This window comes from Polyodon spathula, chromosome 10 (assembly GCF_017654505.1).
Source record: "Polyodon spathula isolate WHYD16114869_AA chromosome 10, ASM1765450v1, whole genome shotgun sequence".
Taxonomy (NCBI): Eukaryota; Metazoa; Chordata; class Actinopteri; order Acipenseriformes; family Polyodontidae; genus Polyodon; species Polyodon spathula.
In genome coordinates this window covers 13,071,748-13,096,416 of record NC_054543.1, presented here as the reverse complement: position 1 = coordinate 13,096,416, position 24,669 = coordinate 13,071,748, and the positions used below count along the sequence as shown (strand labels likewise).

The following is a 24,669-nucleotide window of genomic DNA, read 5'->3' as shown; positions in this document are numbered from 1 at the left end:
GCTGCTCTTTGACGTCATCGAATAGCTGCTGAAACTGGAGCGTAGAGGAAACATGGACAACAACAGACCACTGGATCTTGTAAAGGTAGACGCGATTATTAATACAAAGGCTAGCTTGCTGAATTGTCTAAACGTTGTATGCAGCAATTTTCTTTGTACAGCACATGGAATAGATATACGCTATCAAAATACGCTGCCGAGTCTCATACTATCAACCAGTCAAATATTACTGTATGTTATGCTTGTATGCCACATTAGTTACAGTATCACTTGAGGTATATAAAGCAATTATTTCTGTAACTCTAAAATGTGTATGTCTTAACGTTTTACAGGTACAAGAAATGTATTGTTTTACCTGTTCCACACAATGTTGGCCATTTCACAACAATATATCGATCGGGATATAGCAAAGGTGAAATAATGCGTTTCTTGTAAACAGTGCATTGTGCTATAATTGCAGACTCGCGCTGCACTTCCACTGGTTATGTCTCACTTGAGCAGTTTTGAAAAGCTCACATGTTAATCCTAGGTTTGAAGTGTGAAAAGAGTTAAACTAAGATTTTACTTTAGAATGTTAACTTGAAAACACTAGCTTTGTTTTGTGTAAATGCTAACATCCGTTATTTTAATAGTGGGCTGTTTTGGTACACTTTTGTCCTGGGTCTGATTGCTTAGTATAGCACTAACACAATGGAACATATGGATTTGTTCATCCCTAAGCTTTTTAAATGTTTCTGATAATTTTTTTGGAGCTGACAAGGGGTCAACCAAATCTAATGAAAACAATGTATTCCCTGTGCTGTATATACAATCCAAAGCACAATATGTCACTGTTGTCTAAAAGGCTGTGTGCTGTGCATTAAACTGGTGCATCAAATATTGAGCTCATTTGAAAAATGCTGAGGTCTGCAGGTAAGATGTAATGGTCTAATTGTATTGTTGCTTTTAACTATTGTGCAGAGCATCAGTCATTTAAAAAAGCCAAAAGGTTACATGATGGTTTATAGATTGAGAGCATCAAATAAGCAATTTTTTAAAATGTTTATTTCTGATTAATGTTTCATTTATAAAGGCTGTGGATTCAGTTATACTAATGCAGTATTTAATGATAAGCATGTTTTCTTTTTGGGCATTTTATCAGTAGACCCCATTGTTTGGACTTCCCAAGATTCAAGTCTTAATAACAAACACATCCCCTTAATGTTCCATATTCAATTGCACTTTCAGTTACCAGAGAGACACTATAATTGATTATTAAAAGAGTTTACAGAGTTGCTTTACAAGTATGAAGTAAACCGTAGTGCAGTGATAGAGTAATCTGAGAATCATTCTGTCGTGCAGCTCAGAAGGTCACCATTTTGATGATCCATCCTTGCTGGTAAATTTGAAACCTTGAGGCCAGGTGTTTAGTTTCTTAAGCTTTCTGTGGTAGTTTAATTATGTCTGTGTGACACAAGCAGTTTATAGGAATTATGACCAGATTCTGCTTATTTTGTTTGTTGTAGCTTGCAATGCACATTGTGTTTTTTAATCCCTACATTATTTCAATCAGCTAAATGAGATAGAAAAATCATTCTGAACTTAGGAGGAAAAACCATGTGGACAGCTGAGTAACACACATTTGCACTTATTTTACATTTTAAACCAAACTGATGATAACCTAGAACCTTCCAAATGCGGATACCACAACATCACTTTTTGGGAAGCTGTTTGTATAGCGGTGGTCATGTGATACTTTGAAACTACTTTTATAGCATTGATTGATTGGTTAGGCTGTAGAGCAGCATGGTCCTAACATGACAAACAGCTAATTGAAAGAACACCATGTATCATAATATGCCCAGTATAGTATTACAAATAGGTAGGCCACAGCAAGTAAATAATTTCTAGAATGTAAACCATTCAACCTGTTCCAGGAAAATATGTCACATTAATATAGTATGTTTCACCCTTCATAGCTTCAGCATCACAAATCTAAACTGAAACAAGGTGGCAGTGTTGAAATGCTGTTTATAATGTGTTCCAGGTGCATGGTGTTGGGGGTTATGACTCAGACTTTAGCGATGATGAAATTCAAGAAGAAACATCTGACCAGAAAAAGAAAAGGTCTGTTATTCTTAATTAATTATCATCCTGTAAAGCTTCATTGTAGACCCATTTCAGTGAAAGGCAGTGAAAAATTGTAAGTCTTTCAAGTGATGAAAAGCCCTTACCAAACTACTGACAGCTGTGATGTATAGTAATCCATATCACTTGCCATTGAAGCTTTGGAGTATTTGAAGCCATCCAAGCTACAGCAGTTAGTGTATTTTTTGTTATTGAGGTCTATTCACTTGATTTAAAATATGACAGGTCTCAATAGTGCTACTATGTACAGGGATGTTGTTTTCATAACCTTGGTACACAATAGGGTATAGTGTAGTGATGTGAACAGCATAATGTGACAAACTGTCAAGCTGAGACCACCAAATCCTTTTCTTTTGTGGCTTGTGTCAGTCCCCTAGAGGTGGAAGTTGAGTGCACTAACTGACTTTCTTAAAAATGAGGAGCTCTAGAGAGCTTCTTTTGAAGAAGGACGTGCTTAAAAAAAAAAGTCTCCCGTGGATTAGTCGTGATGTTTTTTTTGACTGTGAAGCCATTACCTTGGGCATTGTCATGTCTGCTGTTTTTAATATCCTTAGAAATGGACTACCAATATCTAAGCACATTTTGATAACTGCATTACCTATAATTCAGAATTACATCTTTAGTGCTGTCTATCATTATGCTCCAGTGCTTTTACCAGGAGCATTTAAGTAGAAAATCTATACTAAAACGTCCTTTTAAAATAATAGAATGATGACTGCAGGTACCATAGAAAGTGTACCAATGTACTGCTACCACAATGTACTTTTGAACCACGTTCCGCAAATGTAACTGTTTCTTTGTGTGGAGTTCTGATCTAAATGTCACTGTGAGGCAATGATTTGTGGTTGGAGGTTGAGGCATCATAGATTTTGGATAACTGTTTTCCATTTCTATATAAGTTTCTGTAATTTTTGTTAATTGAAAGCTATTGTTATGTGTATAATAAAAACATAGATTAGATGCTGTTTAATTTGGCTAATTCATTTATGTTTTCAATAATTTTTTTAGGATACGTAAAGATGACCCTCTGCTCCAAAAGACATTTCAGAAAGGAAAGCATGTCAAGTTGGTCCACAAGCAACTCGCAGCTCAAGAATGGGACAGGTCTGTAAATATTTACTGGTTTCAACTTAGGATCTGAATGAGCAAAAGATACAGGAAGTTTACATTACCTGAAGCAAGATTTACTGGGTAAGCCATCTGAGTATGAATCTCTGAACACGGAATTCATTGTATGAACCTTCTGCAAGCCAGACGCTGGGGCCTGTTGAGCTATTCAGGGAAAATAAATGTTGACGCCCTGTATAGTGAGTTGAACATAATGCAGGGCACAGTGGCAACAGGTCTGACGAGCATATGCATTTAGCCACATATGTATTTTTAGAAAAGTATTTTATAACATAACCTATAACATTGTGTTACATGGGAACTTAATGCATATTTTCTTTTTTACAGGGAAGAAGCAAGAAACAGGCGGCATCACTTGATTTCAATGAATGCTGTATCCTTTAAGTTCCTCCTTGTTGATCTGAGTTGCAGTATAAACATCTCAATGGTCATGCCAGCTGCTTAATAGGGTTCAGATGGATATCGATAAGGTATAGGTATTCAAGCTCATTGGTCCATGTTTACAAACAGTAATGGTCAAGCTGCCATGGTGGTAGACGCACAGGTGCCTCTGGTGGATGAAACTTCAGTCAGCAGGAATGTTTTTTGTTAGTCTAAATTAGGCATTATGGGGCAGGCTGTCTGTCTAGAGATACTACTGGTTAGACATAAATGCCAAAGGGTTTATTTTAATGCTTAGTTTTTTCTATGTCTGTTGTCCTCTTTCGAAAGTTACTATAGAATTAAAATCCTACATAAACATTGTTTTCTTCTAAAATAGGCTTGGCATGGGTTTAATCTGTAGAGAGATTTTATAAAATGCATGACAAGATAACTGCTTGTAGGACCTTTACATTATACAGTAGTTATTATAGGGAACAGAGTTATCAGAGGTTGAAATCCCATATATTACTTGAAAAATGTTTGTCTGCTTTTGTAATTGAATGTTTAATCCTCATTTCTGACAGCCTGCTTGTCTCTCATCATTTTCTGTGGATTACACACTTTCAGTAACTGAACATTTATGGAACTTGTCACTGTTCTACATGTAGGTTGATGATTTTATGCTGTAGAACCCTTGTAAAAGTTGACCTCAGTAAAATCACAGCATAATATAATAAAGCATGGGAAAGAATGGTTAAAATGGTTAAGCTTTGGGGATGATAGCACAAATGGAAAGGTTAGCTCTGGGTTGTACAGTTGTAAGGATTATACACAAAGGTGCAGTAACATACACTGTGCTACTTGAGTAAGCTTACGCATAGGTGTAACAGTGGTTTAAAAAAAAAAAAAAAGCACCAATCATAGGGGTAGACAATTTCTTTTCACAAACGTTTTCTAGTTTTAGGTGCTCTGCCTCTTAAATCACAGTGATCAAAAAACAAGACAGGAAAAGTAGAATTATTAGTTTGGCACGTGAGCCTTTTAGTGTGTATTGGCCCTTCCAGCTAAGGGATCGCTCTTCATAGCCTAAACAGCCACTTTGTAACACAAATGTTGTGCCTCAGAGGTGTTGTTGTGCCTTACATTTGTTTTGCAATAAACGCTGACAAACGCAAAATATGGTTTAAATAGTTTTTTTTTCCTTTGTGTTACTGAAATCGTCATGCAGCATGAAACAGAGTTGCAGTTTTTACATGATGACTTCATTGCCTGTAATTTTGTGTTAGCTGTTTGAAGTAAACAAAATATTTTTAAACAAAATAACAGTTTCATCTTGAAACTACGTGCGTCCTTGCGTGTGCAGTTTTTTTATTCAGTTTCTTTTATTAGGAAAAATGTACCATTTTTGTTTTTAGCAGAAAACTGGTTTACACAAACAATTCTACATTAGCCAGTAGAGATTCCCTAAAATGTACAGAAAGCAGTACCGTGTCTCCTAACAGCAGTGCACATTACATTTTACGTTACAAGGACTGTTCAAAACATATTTTTTCCTGTAGGCCAGTTTTTTGTAAATAAATAAATAAAATGCAAACTTTTTAGGCTGTTTTTTGGAACAATTTAATCAACTAAAGATTCGATAGATAGATAGATAGATAGATAGATAGATAGATAGATAGATATAGTTGTGCAGAATTTTAAAATAAAACAAGGAGATCTGCATTTTCTCAGCGGCAGTCCAATCATAAGTGAGTGTAGGTGGGACATAAGCAGTTGAAGGTATTCTCTGCCTTGGCTTGAGTAAGTTTAACCAATGGGAGAGTCAAAGATCTGCCCTGGTTTTGCAGCTGTCCAATCATGATTGAGCAGAGACTGGGCATAAATATGTCAGGCCTTAAGCATTGTAATATTAGCTGAATTTTGCATGATATTGCTTATTATAGAGCATTTATTAGAATTATTTTGAAAATGTTAAAGTAATATTTCGATTAACTTTTTACAATTAAAAAAAAAAAAAAAAAAAAAAAAATCAGACAACAGAGGCATTGTACTTGATTTGGTTGTGAATCAATTTTCAAGAAGAACTTTCTCAGAAAAAAAGATATTGTTAAACGGGAGGTACAGTGTATACCACAAATACCAGAACTGACACGGGAAGGGAAGGGGTGTACTCGCCACTTCCAAAATTTAAATTATTAAAGGTATCTATGGCTTAACGGTAGCTGTCAATTAATAAAAAAATCAATATTGCTGAAGTCTTTTGTTCAGTATAGAAAAGGTGATATGGAACAGTACTGGCTACAGCAATCTAGGATATCTAGCGAAGTCAGCACAAAAACATGAGTGTTCCCAAAGTCACTTGTGAGCCACTGTTACACTCAAAGCCTTTGGACAAACCCAGATTGATGTTCACATGGATAAGCAGAACCGTAGGGATACAATACATCACCAATGCATTTCTTCCAGAGCGAAGGAGCGTTGTGACAGTGCCATGAGTCTTGTAATTCTTGATAATAGAAACAACAGTTGAAATTGGGATACTCAAATGCTTGGAAATCGTTTTGTATCCTTCTCCAGCTTTATGACAACAAGCAGCTCTTTACTTTTTACCATATTGACTTATTGGTAGTGACAGCAATCATCATATGCCTAACCCTTTTATACTCTGTAAGAATGTTTGCCTACAATCCAGCATTTTCTAGACTTTTCTAGAATTAGGTTCTGCATTATAATATTGAAATTTATATCACCTTGTCAACAATATTATTGCATCATACTTTTGAATTGGTATTTTTGGAGTTTTACAAAAAAATTGCTGAAATAAGTAATTGTAGACATCTGTTTGTTGTAACTTTTTATCCTCATCCACAAAAGCAAAACTTCTACTACAAAAGATTTTCCCTAAAATTCTTTGTTTTCAATTAATTTCCATTGGGGTATGTATACTTTTGACTAAAACTGTGTATAGATGTGTGTGTGTGTGTGTGTGTGTGTGTGTATGTGTTATATATATATAATATATATATATTTATATAATATATATATATATATAAACTAATATCATAGTATATATACACACACACAACACATATTACACTCACACACAGTATACATAGTATATATATCTATATATGGTGTGTGTGTATATGTATATGTGTGGTATATTATATATATATATATATATATTGTATATATATTATATATATGTGTATATATATACATTAATATATTATATATATATATATTATATATATATATACATATATATATCTATATATAATCACACACACTTATATATAATATAATATATATATAATATATATATATATATCATATATATATTATATATATATCACACACCACACACCGTACAGTCAAAAGTTTGAGTACACTTGCTGGAAACTAGGTTTTTTACATAATTGACAATGTTTTACGTCGTATACGTTTCTGTAAATACTTGAAAATAAAAACACGTTACAATATACAAAACAAAAGGAGTATCAAAGCAATGTTTAAGAAAATTGAAAATAGTCAAAATCCTCAAAACAGTCACCCTTTGCCTTAATAACAGCCTCACAAACACGAGGCATTTGGTTAACAAGTTTCAGCAGGAAATCACCTGACATGTCTTCCCAGCTCTTCTGCAGCAGTTCCCAGAGATATAGGGCACTTCAGTCCAGTTCGCCCCATGCAAGTTCTGTGGGATTGAGGTCTGGAGACTGGGCAGGCCAGGTCATTAGATTGAGTTGTCCTTCACTTTCCTTCTTCGCCAGATAGTTCTTGCACAACTTTCAGGTGTGTTTCAGGTCATTGTCTTGCTGAAGAATGAAAGACTGCCCAACTAGCCGTAATCCTAATGCCTCTGAAGTATGCTGTGATAGCCATGCTGGTTGAGCTTGCCATGGACTTGGTAAAATCAACAACTCTGTCACTAGCAAAGCAACCCCAGACCATGACACTGCCTCCTCCATGCTTGACAGTGGGAACCACACATGCAGAACTTGTGCGCACACCCTCTCTGCGTCTTACAAATACTCGGCAGTTGTACCCAAATATTTCAAATTTTGACTCATCGGTCCATAAGACCGACTTCCACTCCTCAAACGTCCAGTTTCTGTGTTTTTTGGCCCAGGCAAGTCTCTTCCTCTTATTCTGCACTCTTAACAATGGTTTCTTTGCAGCAATTCTTCTAGGTAGGCCAGTTTCACACAATCTCCTCTGAACAGTTGATGTTGAAACATCTGTACTTCTAGTAGCATTTAGCTGAGCTTGTATTTCAGGGGCAGTTAATCGCCGGTTTCGCAGAATGAACTTGTTCTCTGATTCTGAGGTCACCCTTGGCCTGCCTGACCTTGTTCGGTCCTAATGAGTGCCAGATTCTTCAAATCGTTTGATGGTCTTGGCCACAGCAGTTACAGACACTTGCAAAGTTCTTGCGATTTGTCTTAAAGATTGACCTTCATTTCTTAAAGTAATTACAGACTGTCTTTATTCTTTGCTTAACTGAGCATATTTTGCCATTTTCTGCTCCCTTACATTCAGGAATGACAAACTTGTGCCTATGCTACCTATATTTATAGTAATCATGGACCCTCACCTGTTAACAATAATTGGTGACAAAAGGTTAATTAGGTAACATGCTAGTTAACTCAGAGAACATCTAACAAAGACACTTTTACACTTAGGCCAGTGTTCTAACACTGTGTTATACACATTTCAGACTTTTAACTGACTTGGGCTTCAGACTGAAATCCCCTTGCTTTGGGTGACCATTTCATTGAAATTGACAAGATTTACATTTTCATTTAAAAATTAAATTTTTTAATGCAATTCACTTATGATTATCAGCTTATATAAGTACACATATCATATAATGAAATATTAAGTGTTTATAGACAAGTTTATACAGTTAAAAGCATAGATAATCATGAAAAACCTGGTTTCAAGCAGGTGTACTCAAACTTTTGACTGGTACTGGTACTTTTGGACACATAGTATAGGAACCCTTATGTACATTTTAGAAGTATATAATATTCACACATCATATATATATATATATATATATATATATATATATATATATATATATATATATATATATATATATATATATATATTGTAATGGTGTTTTAAAAGCTAACAGTAAAATCAAAGGTGACAGCAGATGTTTTGGGAAGACAGCTGGTTATGCTGTCTATGTAATAGGAATGTTTTTTGGAGTCCTAAATAGAAACAAATGTGATGTGTTACTTTAGTGAAATATCTTCTGCCTTCTAAAACTATACTGGGGATTCCTTTCTTATATTCCTGATCATTTGAAAGTGTGCAGTAAAGGCACAAGTCATAGTGCTCTGTTCTAACTTTATGTGGCTTTGTCCTTAATCAGTTCCCTGCAGTATGACAGACACAAAAAGTTTGTCAGTGACTACATATTGTATTATGGTGGCAAGGAGGCGGACTTTAAGCGCTCCACGTAAGTACATTTAATAACACAATATCCCCCAGTGGCTGTGCGGGGTGAGTTATACAGTCAAGGAGCGCAGGTCCATGCTCTGGCTGTAAGAAGTCGGGGAGCATCGCATTGACAATTGGCAAGAGGCAATTGGCTTAACGGTATCAGTTATAGATCTCATCAAATTCTTTCTCACTCTCTTTGGTTACCCAAAGAATAATCATTGGAACAAAACGCTGTTGTTACAGGAGTCCATTTAGCAACAGTCCAAATCTATTGGTTATTAAGTGGCTTATAATTGCATTGACCCTCTGAAGTGCACACTGCCATATGACTCAAAACCCTATTAAACTTCAAAGACTTTGTTATTTATTATTGATACAAATTTTCAGTGCTAATTGTGTATAGCCACAGTTCTGATCTTGTCGTAAGGTTTCAAATCTTGAAGGCAATCTGATGGCTATTAAAGCTGGCTAGCAGTAAAGTAAATGGAAGGGTTAAAATACATTATTGTGTACTATTCTGTGCCAGCTGGGCAACATATGCAGACCATTAAAAACTGAATGCATAGATTTCTGGAATTCTGTATATTTAGACATTTGTCAGCATCATATATACTAACTAATACAAACAAAACAAAATATGCTAATCGCATTATTGGAACAATTTATCCCCCAAATTCAGCAATGTATTCTTTGAGACTCATCTAGTAATCATTTGAAAACAGGTAGGGAACCCAAAGATTTTTTTTTTTTTTTGCCTGATGAAAAGGGTTCTTTTTATTGAGTGCTGTTGCTTGGCAACAGTCACCATGTTCTTCTTTGTCTGTGGTTAGGGGAATGTAAAAGTTGGCCATGCACTGCCGTTGTTTGTAACGGCTGTTAATTTGACATTTGTAAAGGGAAATACGAAACACAAAATAAGAGCGCAGTTTTCAACTGCGTTTGGTTTTACTTCGTATTTACTCATTTTGGTTAGCAAGACTGACCCATTCCAGGTAGTAGTAGGTATAAAAAGTTACTCATAACCAGAAAGGCAGCTCAATCTAGCTGTCTGACCTCTAACAAATCCACCCAACCACTGAAAGTTAAGTAGTGTGACATGTATTAATAGTGTAAGTATTGAATTAAGAAAAAACTTCTTGTTAAAACAAGTTAAACACAATAATACTGTATAATTTAATAATAATTATGTTGAGATTACCAAAACTCTGTACATAGCAACATGAGAAATCATGTCTGTTCTTGAAATTCCAGTGACTTTTTTGACTAATAGAAGGAGATGTGATATCCTTTATTGGACTAACTAAATAATAATTTTTCACAAGCTTTCAAGACCTCAAAGGTCTCTTCATCAGGTGAAAGTAGGAAAGAGAGATTATGGTGACTTCAGCTGGTACACCAGAGTGTAAGCATTTACCTGTCCCCCTGCAACACTCTCCCCTTAGTGGAGGTACGATTTACAGTACATCAGTAAGAAATACAATATGCAGTGTTGCAGGAGGATGGGTTAATGGTTCCCCTCTAGTGTAAGCTGTACGTGTTTGAGAGCTCTATAAAGGTCACGGGTGTGCTTTTAACTTCCACATTTAAAAAGTCACCAGGATACAATGACTGAAACAGTAAGTTATATACAAAAGTGATTCTGATTAAGAAAACTGTGATAGTTCATACCCTTAACGAGTTGCTCTTTTAACATCGAGATTGATCTGTTTAGCCTTAAACAGATTAGAATCTCTGCCTTTGTTTTGCAATTTAATTATTGAAGTGTCTGTTTCTTTTCATTTCACTGCCCCACATTGCAGTAGCAGATACAGTTCCTTGAGCTACTGTTTATTATTAATAATTCAGAGTGCTGTTAACTTGCCAGATGAACAGTGGCTGTCCTACGGTATGGCCTTTTAAAGTGTCTAGATAGGATACGCTCTGTTTGATGTATGCGCTGTATGTTTCCATCTCATATTTTCAGAGAAAAAGACAAAACAGATGTGGATGTGATCAAGGAAAACCATCGTTTCCTATGGAGAGAAGAAGATGAAGACAATATGACTTGGTAAAGTGTAGCTGTAACCTGCACGGGAATTTACTGCAGATAAATTGCATGTAGGATGCCTCTAACGGAACAATAATTAGTCCCTTTGGTGCTTTTCCAACAAAAGTGAGATTGATTTTTATTGGAGTAATAAAAATCTTTCTACCCTGCTTACAGTCCATTACCTGCAGAGATATATTTTTATTACCCCTCACTTTCTCCCATATCTCATTTGAATAAACCAATCGATGCACGTTTTCTAAGCACTTCTGTTAAAAATTTCCAGCCGTGCTTTCATAAAACAGTTAAAAACAAGATGTGTTGGAACGAAGCAAGTTTTCGACAGCAAGGTCTTGTCTTTTTTCCAAATCTGCTAATTTGAATCAAAAGGGGAAGAACTCGTTCATCCCTGCCTGAACCCCTTTGTCTGCCATACTTAAAATAAAAATGCAGAAACCCCCTTGGTTTCATATGTAAGCCGTTGTGCCTGTCTGTGAGTATAAGCACCCTGTACTTAGAAGAGTGAAAATGCAAGGTGTGGGGTCTACAATGTTTATAAACTTACATGACTTTAAAACAGCATGGTAAGTTGTGTTAGTAAAATTGATAAGACAATACTTAAGACCTATATTGCGTATAAGGTAACCTCCTGGCATTAGCACCTGCACATATTTGCATAATTATACAGTAGCTTTGCATTCTAACTGCCCATATTATATTTTAAATACGTAGATTGATTGTCTTTGTATATAATAGTAATCAAGTGCTGCATAATCAGAAACCAAAAAGTTGAAAGCTTTTTTTTTTTTTTGCCATTTCATTATTTTTTAAAACAAGGCTATTCCTGTATCTCCAGGGAGCAAAATCTGGCAAAGAAATACTATGATAAATTATTCAAAGAATACTGCATTGCTGATCTCAGCAGATATAAAGAAAACAAGGTATGTATGTCAAGTTCCGCCTTGCATGTCTTCCACCTTAATTCAGCTTAAACCCCCAAATGCTTGCGTACAAATTAAATGACTGTTGAGACAGTTACCAAGTTTCAGTTCAATAGTTTTATACAGCTTTATAGTATTTATTCAATTCAAGATGTTGTGTTCAACACAAATGATAATCTGTAAAACTGTGGAATATATGGTTACTGGTACTTTCTGAATAATGGGGATACCACAGTACAGTAACAGACAGTGTTGTGTGATGCACTGCTATTATAGATTCTGGCATCCGTTGGTGAGATGAGAAGAGGTTAAAGTCACTCTAACGACGAATACACCATTGTTTTATTTTCATGCCATAACAATTGCAGAGTTTTAAGTATCATTTTACACTGAATATACATTTTACAAGAGGATTATACATGCTATATCATCAGCGAAAAGGCAGTGAACAAACAATAAATGGTACAAATAGAATAGAGTAACAAAAAGCAAATACAAATAAGAATGATTTATTTGTTCCACCAAACTTTAAAGGATAACTCGACTGTCTGAATTGATTTTGAAGACTATTGTTTTTGTACAGGTGGTGATGGCATTTTCCTCGCCCATTTGCTTTCTTACATAAATTAAACCATTTCATGTCAAATTAATAACAAATCCCTACACGTTGTTGCTTTGCAGATTCACTATGTTATTATTTATTTATTTTTTATAACAGTTTGGTTTCAGATGGCAAGTGGAGAAGGAAGTGATTTCAGGAAAAGGTAAAAATCTGCTATTTTCCAAGCTTCATTTTCAGGTGACTTAAACATGTGTTAATTTTTCCTTTCAGTTTCATGTTTTAATAACTAGTTGATATATTAAATGAAAATCTATTCTCAATTTTGATTGTTATTTTAGCAGTGTTCTACCTGATAACCTATTTTATGTTGGAAATTCAGTTGTAAAATTATGTTGAAATCCCTTCTTGAAATTGTAAAGGATGTTGAAAAGCTGTAAAGTAAAAAGCACTGCTGGCATATGAGGTAATTCTTAGATAATTAAGGGTAATTGACCACAACTATAATGCGAACAAGATCTATACAGTCATTTAAGGACAAAATAGAAAGATAGAATCTCTCTATAATCCAGGGAAACCTGGAGGAGGTGACATGAACCTGATTTTAATTGCAACTATCAGTAAGTACATTGGTTCCCATGAGTATTGGCAGATACTCAATTGATTATTTAGTTGTCTGAGTATAGCGTTGCATGTTAATAAAATACCTAATAAATGTTTAATGACAACACAGACTTTTTTTTTATCTTTAGTCCAAAATTAAAATGAACAATAATAAGTTTAGTATAGTCTTAATTAAAGGTAACAACACGCATTCAGTGTATGTTTATTTTCACTTGGTATGCCCTCCTTTGGATTTGTCACAGCTAGTCACAAATTGTCAAAGCGTTACATGCTTTTTTGTTCAGTGGCTCTGTACTTAAACTCTGCCTTTTCACTAACCTCTTTAACTCGGTCCAGCAATACTTGTTTGGATTCAGAACTGGTGACCTGAGCAATAGAACAAGAACCTTGATGTTTCTGCCCCAGAGCTAAAACATTACCTTACAACACTGTATATCAGTTCTGTACAATAAAGTAATGTATTAATAAATGGTTTAAGATTAGAAGGGCACAAATGCTGTTGTACAAAATAAGACACTATTTACTTCTGTAGAAAGGATGCCAAAGTAATATGTTGCTTGTGATCTCAGTCCGTATGGACAATACAGCAATTTAAAGCATCTAATGAAGTTCAGTTAGTGAGATGCATTCACAATTATGAGTAGAACTGGGTCACATTTTTCTGGATCACAATCAACTGCATTACTTTTTATTTAGTAAGGCTCTCATTTTTAGAAAACAAACTCAAGTAACCATTAGAGGGAGCTAAATAACTGTAAATGGATGTTTGAGAAGTTCAAAAACATCAAAGTTGTTTTTGTTTTTAAAAATCTGACATGTCAGCACTGAAGTTTGTTCAATATATGACTGTAGGATTTAGCAATATTAGCTGATTGTAGTATCTAAAAGAGGCAAGCATGCTGTATATTGGCATGTAGAATGGGGTCCACATGAAGTTTGGGGATTGGCTTATTCCAGCTCGCCTTCAACATATTGTATCTCCTAAACTATTTACTGTCAACCTTTGGAAGCTAGGAACTGATTGTTGTGGTAGTCCCTGGAATTGAACTGCTGAAATATTGATAGATGATCTGTGTCAAATGTGACACAATCAACTTTTCCAGATCATGTTTCCTACAAAGGAAGCTAACAGTTCAAAGGCTGGCAAAAGTAAAACATTTCCATCTATTTCTTTACTCCAATTAAGCTGTTTTCTAATCCATTAAGCAGAACAGAACACAATAACATAATCATACTACTGCTGCATTTTGGGATATAGCCTTTATCCTCCCTTAATAGTTATTATCCTAATAAATACCTCATGCATGTTGCTAGTTGTGAACTGAGTAAAAGGATTGCTGTGAAGTTAGGGGGGATTCAGTTGTTGTTGTTGTTGTTGTTTTTTTTTTTTTTTTTTTTCTGGAAGTTTGAATTGCGCTATTTGATTAAATTACACCATAAAACAAGAAAATAAGTAGGGTCATAAAACTGCCCTGTTGTATATTTATTTTTATTTATTTTTTGATAGTTTGTTTTGTTTTAATTGAATCTGCAATCTGCACCTTGTCACATTATGAATATTAAATAGTAGCGTCATGGTATTATATGGTTCTTTATAGTTGTACACAGTGAGCGGTTTGATATTGCAGAAACTGTGAAGGAGATTTCCCTCTTGACCTGAGGAAATATATAATGTGATCATCCCAGTTTTGTAAGTCTAATTAAGTAAAAGACTGACTCCCAAGCGTTTTTGTAAATTATTGAAAAAGCTATGCTCTTGGAGATATAATTAGCTTATATGCTTCAGAATATTAAAGCACATATGGATATTGCTGTAAAGAAGATTTTATTTTTAGAATTGAATTTTCTTTCAAAACCTCTGCTGTGCCAAAGCGGGGATTTAAAACTAGGCTTTCCAGAAATAAACCAGAGTTTGAGGCTTTTATTTATTTGTTTATTATTTAATTTGATTTAGTCTGAAGCTGAGCTAGCAATAACTGCAAGTAATAAAAGAACAGCTTTGTTAATGGGACATATTTGCAAATGTTTTAACCCTAAATAATTACTTTTATTAAAAATAAATTGAAGTTACCATGTTCTGGGTGGTTATAAAGTCAGTAGGTTATTTTATAATGTGCTATGGACAAAAATAATAATTCCTAATTGATTTGAAGGATAACGTCTGTGAAGAAATGGTGCGTGTCCCTGTGAAAGTACTGCCTTTCAGTGTTCTCATAAACCCTTTCAATGGAGACTGCCAAGTGGCAAAACATGTAATACAATACTAGCTTAGTCACCATTACAATACAATACTGCTGCACCACAAACCAGCACAGGATTTAATTTTTTTTTTTGTAGATCGGAGCATGTGAAAAGTATATTTCTACATGTACAAATACTGTGAGTGGAGATAATAAAATGTTTTTCATGATACTGGTAGCTGATTTACAGGTTGTCTAGGGAACCCCCACAACAAATGTATAATACGTCAGTGCCACAGTGAGGTGATGTCATCCCATTTTAATGACTCCCACGTCATTTAATGCAGAGATTACACTAAGAAGCTTCGTCACTTTCCTTACTTTTTTTTTTTTTTTTGTGATGGTACAGCTGTTTTACAGCTTACCACTAACATACGTGTGTTTTTAAGCTTAGTGATTAGCTACATTTCGAATGTAGGGAGCCCCACATCAAACAAATATTACGTCATTGCTAGAATTAGCTACTTGGCTAGGGGGAACGTTAATCCCATGGTACGATGTCATGCATTTAACACAATAAGTTAATTAGTAGTCAGGATGCCTTGCTATGCAATATTGTAACTTTCACTGAAGCCTCCTTTTAATTTCCATTCTATTTAATATTGAACTTCAAGTTAAATATAAACCACCTCTTCCATTAATAAATTCTGTGAAAATATGTAGTGCCTGTTTAAACCCATAAAATGTTCATGGTTGAATTTTGAAGGGAATCAGTGGTGCCTAGGTTTGTACAATGTGTCTGCTTTCTGAGTGCTGATAGCCTATGCACATTTAGTATGCTGATTAACACTGCTCTGTATGCTAGTCTATAATCAAACGTCTGTTCGATATGGTGCAATTTATATCCCAGTACTAAAACAGTCACATGCACTTCTTACTGCAGTGACCACTGCCGGATGAGAAAAACTGAGAAGCACCTTTAATCCCATCCATCTGCACATGGCCTGCTGTTAACCAGGGGAAGTGCTGGCAAACATCAGCTACAAGGGATTCTGGTGGCAATACGCACAACAAACACAAATCTAAGAGAATACTGTTCGAAGTGAACAATAATAACAAAGGCCAATATATTTAAAACTTTAAAATAACTGAATACATACAGCTGTGGCCAAGTTTTGCGTCACCCTATAAAATTATCAACTTTCGCTTCATAGTTGAATGAAATCAGCTGAATAATGTTATGTTAACATATTAAATTACATACTTTAAATAAAAATATCTCAATTATGTTCAGATTTTTTATTATTTTTTTTAATTGTCACAATGCTAAAATTATAGGTGATGCAGAACTTTTGGCCATAGTTATACTCCCAAGTAGTTTCTTGCTAACTGGAATTCATTACTTTCATTAAATATTGTGTATTGTCACATGAAATCAACTGTTCTGTATTTGCAACACCCAATGAGATAGCATTGGGCCATTATGCAACATTTCTAGCTGAACTGTTTACGGAATTAGAAAGGTCATAGTCCACCCTCTTAGCCATGTTTTGAATAAGAGAAACAGCTCAAAATAGCAACATTCTTTTATTTCATTCACATTGCATGATTAGAAAATTGGACTTTACTGTTTTATAAATACCGATCAGAGGTATTTTTCCATTATCTGTGTTTTGAATCTCATTCTGGATTCTTTTATTAGAATTTTTGTTTTATAAGGTAATTAACAATGGTACAGTGTCACTGTCACTATGTAACACAATTTTTGTTCCTGGGTAGTAAGTGTTATTTCCTAATTGCTTATGCCTCAAAAGTATAGAAAATGGCTATTATTCCCCACAAACTTTGCTTTTGTGACCAGGACAGTGATATTTTGAAATATCACTATTTCCAATGAGAAACCGGGAGCTTTTGTGTCTTTTCGTTCACATAAAGTCCGAAAAAAACAACGTATGAATCCAAATTAACATGTATTTATACTAAAGTAATACAAAAATGACTACAAAAGATTTAGAAGTATTACTTTAGTATAAATACATGTTAATTTGGATTCATACGTTGTTTTTTTCTGACTTTATGTGAACGAAAAGACACAAAAGCTCCCGTTTTCTCATTGGAAATGGTGATATTTCAAAATATCAGTGTCCTGGTCACAAAAGCAAAGTTTGTGGGGAATAATAGCCATTTTCTATACTTTTGAGGCATAAGCAATTAGGAAATAACACTTACTACCCAGGAACAAAAAATAAATAAATAATTGTTACACTGTATGCTGTACAGTACCGTGCTTTTGGAAATAGAGCACATTGAAAAGGTTTGGGTGTCTGAGAATACAAGTGTTTTTTTTTTTGGTTTAAAGTGTTTGTTTTGTTTCTGGTTACATTAAATGACGTGACTGTTTTCATTTAAAACCATTTTTTTCCGGGGTGTTTTACATAATGTCAATTTGGAAAGTACACAGAGACCTCTGTACATTTTTTTTGGCTTGTGTGCTTTCTTTGCACTTTTGCTGTAGCGCATTACGACAGCATCTCCAATATGCTAACAAAGCAAACAAAACCCAATCCCCTTAACGCATGACCTTTATTCCCCAGCTGAAAGAAATAACTGACCCCTTGTGTTTTTTGACTTGTAATCAAGTTAAAGGTTTCATTTAAACTGGCAGCGATGTTATGGCTGCTTTGAGGTAGTTTTACCTGGGGGACCTGAAGTAACTGAGGACACGAACCATCTATTACATAGCAGCTTATGATGGAACTTGTTGAGAAATAATCTTTGTAAGATTCAGATGATGATGGTGCTGGTGGTAGGCATTGCAGTGCACTGAGGACAAGTATTATATCGGCAAGTTAATTTTGTTCCAGTAAATGCATATCTCAAGAAAACTGTGGCAATGACTTTAAACCTTAAATCTTAACACCCACCATTTGGTAGGTTGTTAATGATGCAAGCAACCATTCTAAACACACGTCTTACACTGTACAACAACAACTTATTTTTCATTTTACTTCACGTTTACAAATCTATCAGAAGCGCAATTATCCTTTATAACAAATATTTTAAAAGTACCTATATGTAAAGTACCTGTAGTACCTAATGACACAAAGCATAGAAAAGTAAAGAAAAGCTACATAAGTATGATCTAGAATAACATGGGAAAACAAAGATTTACATTCCATTTTACTGTGGTAACTAATGTTTCTTTTTTTGCATTTTTCTTGTCATGTTTATTTATTGATTGATAGAGCCAAAATAACCCTTGTGAATAGTAAACACTTGATATGTTGTAACAGGCAAGCTCATGTTTCTTAAAATTGTTTAAGAACATTATTGGGAATTCGAATGTTATACTTGCAACAACTTTCAAAGCAACCAGCTATGACAGCTACTGGGGCCACATTTCAGTTTCTACAGGAGAAAGGGGTCATTCTCTGGGCTTTATCTGCTAGTGTTGACAGAGCAATGTTACATGACTAGTTTATATTTACATATGAAACCACGTGATCCCAGTCACATTGACTTACAGTAGTTATCCAGCAATATCATTTTGAAAGATAGGTGAAGGGTGAGTGCCTTGTGGCAGTGCATTATTATGAAGCAGCATCTAGCTTGAACCGGCTGTGGGATTTGACAGCAGATTTAAACCGCAAGTCTGATCCTACTTGAAGGTTTAAATAAACATTTTTCGAAAAGAGATTTCATTGTAAGTTTTCAGAAAAGAAAAACACATTGCGTGTCCCTACCATGTTAATTGTGTCATGATGAGATACTGTAAGTAAAGCTGACATTTACAGATCCTTCTATTTCTTCAGGGAACCATTTACACGACAACACATACTATGCTGTCCATTCCTTTAATTGCAGTTTATTGTTTATTAACCCATATGAAAGCCTGTATTACTGGACCTCACCTGCTCTGCTTCAATTTAGTGCTGACCATTGAAACTGCACCACTGTGAAGTCAAGTAAGATTCATTTAACATTGATTTCTTAGAGCAGTTTTCTCTTTTGCTCTGAAATGGAATCACAGTATTCACGGTCACATTATACTTTAAAGAACAGTCATTTATACAGCGTTGGAATAAAGTCAGTTTGAGTATATCCACACATGCTGTGGCTTACTTAGCCAAAGTAGAGTTCTGAATTTTGGTACTGGTACAGAACAAGCCATGGAGAATTCAGTAACAAAATAAAGAAAAATTGCCCAGGTCACAAGATTAATTAACCATCACCAGTTGATACAGTGCAGATTACTGTGAGATACGCACAAAGGGGCATCAACGGCGCCCTCCATGGACAATTTGTGTTTTGCATCATTCAATTCCTCATGGCTTGTTGTGCAACTACACAAATTCAGCACTCATCAAAGCATGTCAATACACCATAAGCCAGGAGAGAACAATAACTGCCTTGTGAGAACAACACACATTGTGAAGCAAATGGTGGGGGAGGCCCATATGTTTGACAGCTTCCTCTCTGAATATCCTGTATTAGTCCTACGGTAGTTAAATCCATGCTGTTAATGACCAGATGAATCAACACAGGAGTTTCAGGAACGAAAGGCCAGTAAGTCTGGCACAGAATCAGGAGACCTTTTTAGATCAACCCTTGCCTTTTCTGAAAAACTTTTAGCAGCATCAGGGTAGCAACTGCATACATAGAAACACTAACATACAAACAACCATAAGGTCATTTCTGTGTCAACATTTGGGAACCAGGGTTAATTAGACTGTAACTGTACACAGTTGTGGGTCTCGCTCAAATGCATTAATGTTAAGAATTATTAAAGAGTAACTTGTTTTTTTTTGTTACTGTTTCTATGCTTTTTATATCTGAGTTCTTATTTTAGTTACTCAATTTATTTTATTTATTTTTTTTACTTGATATTAACTTTGTTATGGTTCAGGAGCTGTCCTTCAGTTCTGGATACATTATGTAGGCTATATTCGTAACTACTAGCACCATCTAGTGCACAGAAGTGTGTTGCCATCAAAACAGAAGGAAACTTGTGGTAGATCACTGGGTAACACTGATTCTTACATTTATAAGGACACTGATCTAACCTGCGTTACATATAGAGGTGAAAGTAAGGGCCCAGTACTGTACCTGTAAAACAAGGTAATTTTATATTTCTACTTAGCAAAACGATTGTTTAGGCTACATCATTTTTTTTTTGTATTTAATGTCCTTTCCTGCCTCCCGGCTTCTTCTTGGTTGTCTGGTTACTATTGATGTTTAAGCAAAAGAACTCCAAGTCACTCGAAACCCGTTCATGTGATTTAGAATGACGGGGGTGATTGCCATGGTAACCATCACTCTTGCAGCGAGCAACGTTGACTGCAAAAGGAGGCTCAGCATACCTGTCAACATTGAGTTTTCAGAATAAAGGAGCTTTTGTAAACTGAAATGTTAGTGGCCTAAATTGAATACAACTGTTCCACTATATTATTTGGTAGAGTGATAGACTGTGATAAGTTGCGCCTTAATTGCATTTAAAAAGGAAATGTATGAAACAAAGTCACCTCTGGTTACATATATCTATAGCAAGCAAGTAAAACGGAATAGGAGCTCCTGAAGTCATGAGAAAGCACATAAAAACATAAAAACACTTGCATTAAGAACCACTCTCTAATTCCAAACATCCTTAAAAGGTGAAAATGTAAAGCTTACACTTTAATTATGAATACGTTTGGTGCCACCATACTGAGTATATTAAAATATACCTACATTCTTTTTTAGGCCAGTTCTTCTGTGGAAACAAGAACTGTGATACGAAGGAAGGTCTGAAAAGCTGGGAGGTGAACTTTGGCTACGTTGAACAAGGGGAGAAGAGGAACGCCCTTGTAAAACTGAGTAAGTCCAATCAAGACGGATTGGGCCTGCAGGTCTATACTATTGTTTTAGTCTAATTCAAGGCCTGTGCAGATAATCTTGTTACTATTAATGCTTTCTCTTGTCGCAAGAAGGTGGAAATCTCATTAGTGCGTGACCTAATTATGGCACCATTGTTTCTTGAAAGCCAGTGTTGCTGTTATATATATATATATATATATATATATATATATATATATATATATATATATATATATATATATATATATACACACACACACACAGTATGTTTCATAACTTCGCACTTGCATATATATTTTTTTATGCATTTTGTTTGTGATGGAAATGTCCTGAATTAAATGCATTCTTATATTGAATGGGGTGGGTGTGTGTTGATGTTTTAGAAGCTTGTGTGAAAGTCCTGGTTTACTTATCTACCTTTAATTGAAAGAGACTGGTGTGCTTTAAGGGGGTACCCAAAATGCCATTCATGTGTGAGCTACTGAAAGCAGTCTTGGTATAACAAACAAAGTGCCAGCGTTCTCATCACCTGATGATCCTTTACCAAATCCTGACCCTTTCCAGTATATTTCTGTTTTTGTAATGTTCTCCGGACACATACAACAGATCTGCCATACTGGGACTGAAACACATTTCTTGAACTACCTAATGTTACTTTGTATAAGGTAGTCCAAGATTAGTGCTAAGCATCTGTGAACAAGTGGCCAAGTGGATACAAGTGCAGGAATGATGCAGTGCATGAATGAAACAGACAGAGAGATTTGTAGTCTGTTGGAAAAGGGTTTATTTCTATTTTCCAGGTCTGGCGACCAAACAATAATCCCTTGGCAATAGACACCAATATGTGCTGCACGGGGTAAATAACAAGGGGATTGCAGTCCCAAATAATAAACAATATCTGCCCCAATAATACATACACATGGTGGGTGATACAAGTTTGTATTTGTGACAATGGTGAAGTGTTGTTCCGGTGTAAGTGTTAGCTGTCTAGCATCTGACAATCAAGACAAATTACGTACAGACAAACAAACAAAATACTCGCTGTAGTGGTTTACAGTTTAACAACTGGGGTCTGTCGCAGTCCTTCTAGGTTCAGTGCATAAACCAAAGCAAAGGAACAGATTGCGATTCACCGTCCCCTTTCATGCTGTCACAAATGACCTTTCACATATTTTTCACATTTTGGTTTTCAGGACTGTGTCCAGAATGTTCCTACAAATTAAACTTCCATCACAGGTAAGAGAGACATTCAGTGTCAGTAAATTTGGATTGAGTTGACATCCAGGTGAGGGTCATGGTGTTGATTGGACTAATTTGACATTCCAATAGAAACAATTGAATAAATGGCTGCTTGAAAAGGGAACAAATTGAGATAATTCTGTTGTGTAGACACTTACAAAGGTCAGTACATTATTGTGAGAACTCCAAAGAATACTAGCTGCTGTGGGTGGCTCAGTAGTGGCAGACTTCCCTCATGGCTAGAACTAAACCAGTGTGAATATACAAACAAACCGAAGATGGGGTGATTGGTCTTCAGATTGAAAATAAACCCTTTCTTGTGATAAAGGAGGAAAGAAGTTAAACCAAAGAAGAGGCAGAGAACAGAGGGAGGTGAAGATGAACCACTGTCAAAAAAATCTAAATCATCAGTGACCAAGAAACACAGCAGCAAGGGGAAAAGAAAAGGTAAAGGCAATGGATTATTGGAAAGAAGAAAAAACTGTTAAACAATGAGCCCTAAGGGTCTTATATTTAAGTGCACTTGCAAAGATACACCTCTTCAGTGGACTAAAAAAAGATAGTTGCTTAAAGGAGCAGTTAAAATCTTGTTCTGAATTGTTTCCTTCTTGTTTTATAGTGTAAACTTATTTTGGTCTCTCTGAAAGGTTGTTTTCAAAATATGACCCAAATAGTGCCAGGACCAAACAGCATTCTGCATTACATTCAAATCTTGGACAATGTGACCTTTGAACTCTGCCAGCCCCACATAGAGTAGACTACACTTTGAATGGAAAGATAATGGTTATCTGGACAAGCTCAAAGGAAGTTCAAAGCTAGGCAAAGACAGATTTAGAGAAAAATCCTAATATCAATACTGGAGCACCAGAACCCAGAATCACTAAGACTGATGACATTCGTCATACAACAGCTACTTATTCTAAATGTCCAAGCTTATAGGACATGCAATATGAACATAATTGCAATTTAAGTGTGACTATATATAGCATAATTATTTGACTTTATTAAATGAGAGAGAATGTATTGAGATCATCTGGAAGAGTTACTGCACAGTAGCTTCTCACACATGGGTAAAAACAACCCTGAAAAAGAAAAGTAACAATGCAGTTGTAATCACTTCAGCTACACTACTATACAGTCAGCTGTTGTATAACATTGTATATCTGTAACAGAAACAGCACTGCTTGTTTTTCTTCAACATCTTAAGTTTACATTGATTGCTTTAAAGTTATCTATAGTATTTCAATTGCATAAGACATGCATGCAAACATGTATTATGACAATCGCAAGAACAGCATGGAAGGGAATATATTTTACGTTCATGTAGTGCTTTAGAGACCGACTTTTTTTTTTTAATGACACTGTTTTTTCTTTAGCAGAACGTCATTCACCTAGAAGTTCAGAAGACTCAGACACATCTGATAGAGGTACACATACACATTTTCTTTTGTTTCAGTGCACATGTGTTGTGGAACATCTCGATTCCCAGCAGCCAACTTTGTTCAATTCTGTTCGTAATTTGTACTAATCATGAGCCAGTCAGATATAGAGAAATGCATGACTTTACTCTTCTGGAATACAGATTCTGACAATGGTGATGAAACACAAGGCCCCTCTGATGCAGACTATTGGAAAGGTCCTGCGCCAAGTATAGACGAGAAAACAAGGTTGGTAAAATGTTTTTCCCTTCTCTTTTAAAACCTTGACTTGATGCATTACATGAGCAGGCAAATGGATTTGTGGGACTATACCGACCGTGTTATTTTCTTATCACCAGGTCATGTATCTAATGAGATGTGTCTGTTTGTTCACTATTTTTACCCCACAGGGAAGAAGAGTTTGATGACTATTTTCAAGACATGTTTCTTTGACTCACTGAAGATGGCCCTTGTATCGGAACAAAGGTGCGCAGTTAATTCAGCGTAAGAAAGGGAGAAGAAGCCCCTAGGAACCAAATGTCGGTGTTAATATTTACTCTGACATCTTTGTAATTTTCTTTCTAACAAATGTCCTTGAACCCCCTTGGCTAACTATCCTTGGCACCACGAGACCCAGTGATATAATGTTTTGATTGTTCAGAAGAAAAAACTCCCTATGGAATTACATATGTTTGTTTTTTACTTGCATGTTTTTCTATGTTGTCTTGTTGGAAATAAATCCTTGGAAACCCAT

At 35.4% G+C, this 24,669-nt stretch overlaps 1 protein-coding gene across 2 annotated transcripts; it reads left to right on the top strand.

Annotated features, from left to right (window-relative positions):
• fra10ac1 (FRA10A associated CGG repeat 1) lies at window positions 1-24,669 on the top strand. Of its 2 annotated transcripts, none has more exons than XM_041261776.1 (14): window positions 1-85; window positions 2,027-2,106; window positions 3,136-3,231; window positions 3,583-3,628; window positions 9,015-9,091; window positions 11,039-11,122; window positions 11,958-12,042; window positions 12,761-12,806; window positions 21,145-21,258; window positions 22,452-22,494; window positions 22,826-22,944; window positions 23,877-23,924; window positions 24,080-24,164; window positions 24,326-24,669. In XM_041261776.1, exons 1-14 carry the CDS (start codon window positions 53-55, stop codon window positions 24,366-24,368), a joined length of 999 nt encoding a protein of 332 aa, XP_041117710.1. In that variant the 5' UTR covers window positions 1-52; the 3' UTR covers window positions 24,369-24,669. The 2 variants fall into 2 exon arrangements, with proteins under 2 accessions (XP_041117710.1, XP_041117709.1); XM_041261775.1 differs by having other exon boundaries at window positions 23,874-23,924.

What these genes read in the sequence shown, in the direction of transcription:
- fra10ac1 (XM_041261775.1), top strand. Translation starts at nt 53, where the DNA reads ATGGACAACAACAGACCACTGGATCTTGTAAAG. An exon ending in GCGGACTTTAAGCGCTCCAC is followed by an intron (nt 9,092 to 11,038) that starts GTAAGTACATTT and finishes TCATATTTTCAG; the next exon opens with AGAAAAAGACAAAACAGATG. An exon ending in GGAAGTGATTTCAGGAAAAG is followed by an intron (nt 12,807 to 21,144) that starts GTAAAAATCTGC and finishes ATTCTTTTTTAG; the next exon opens with GCCAGTTCTTCTGTGGAAAC.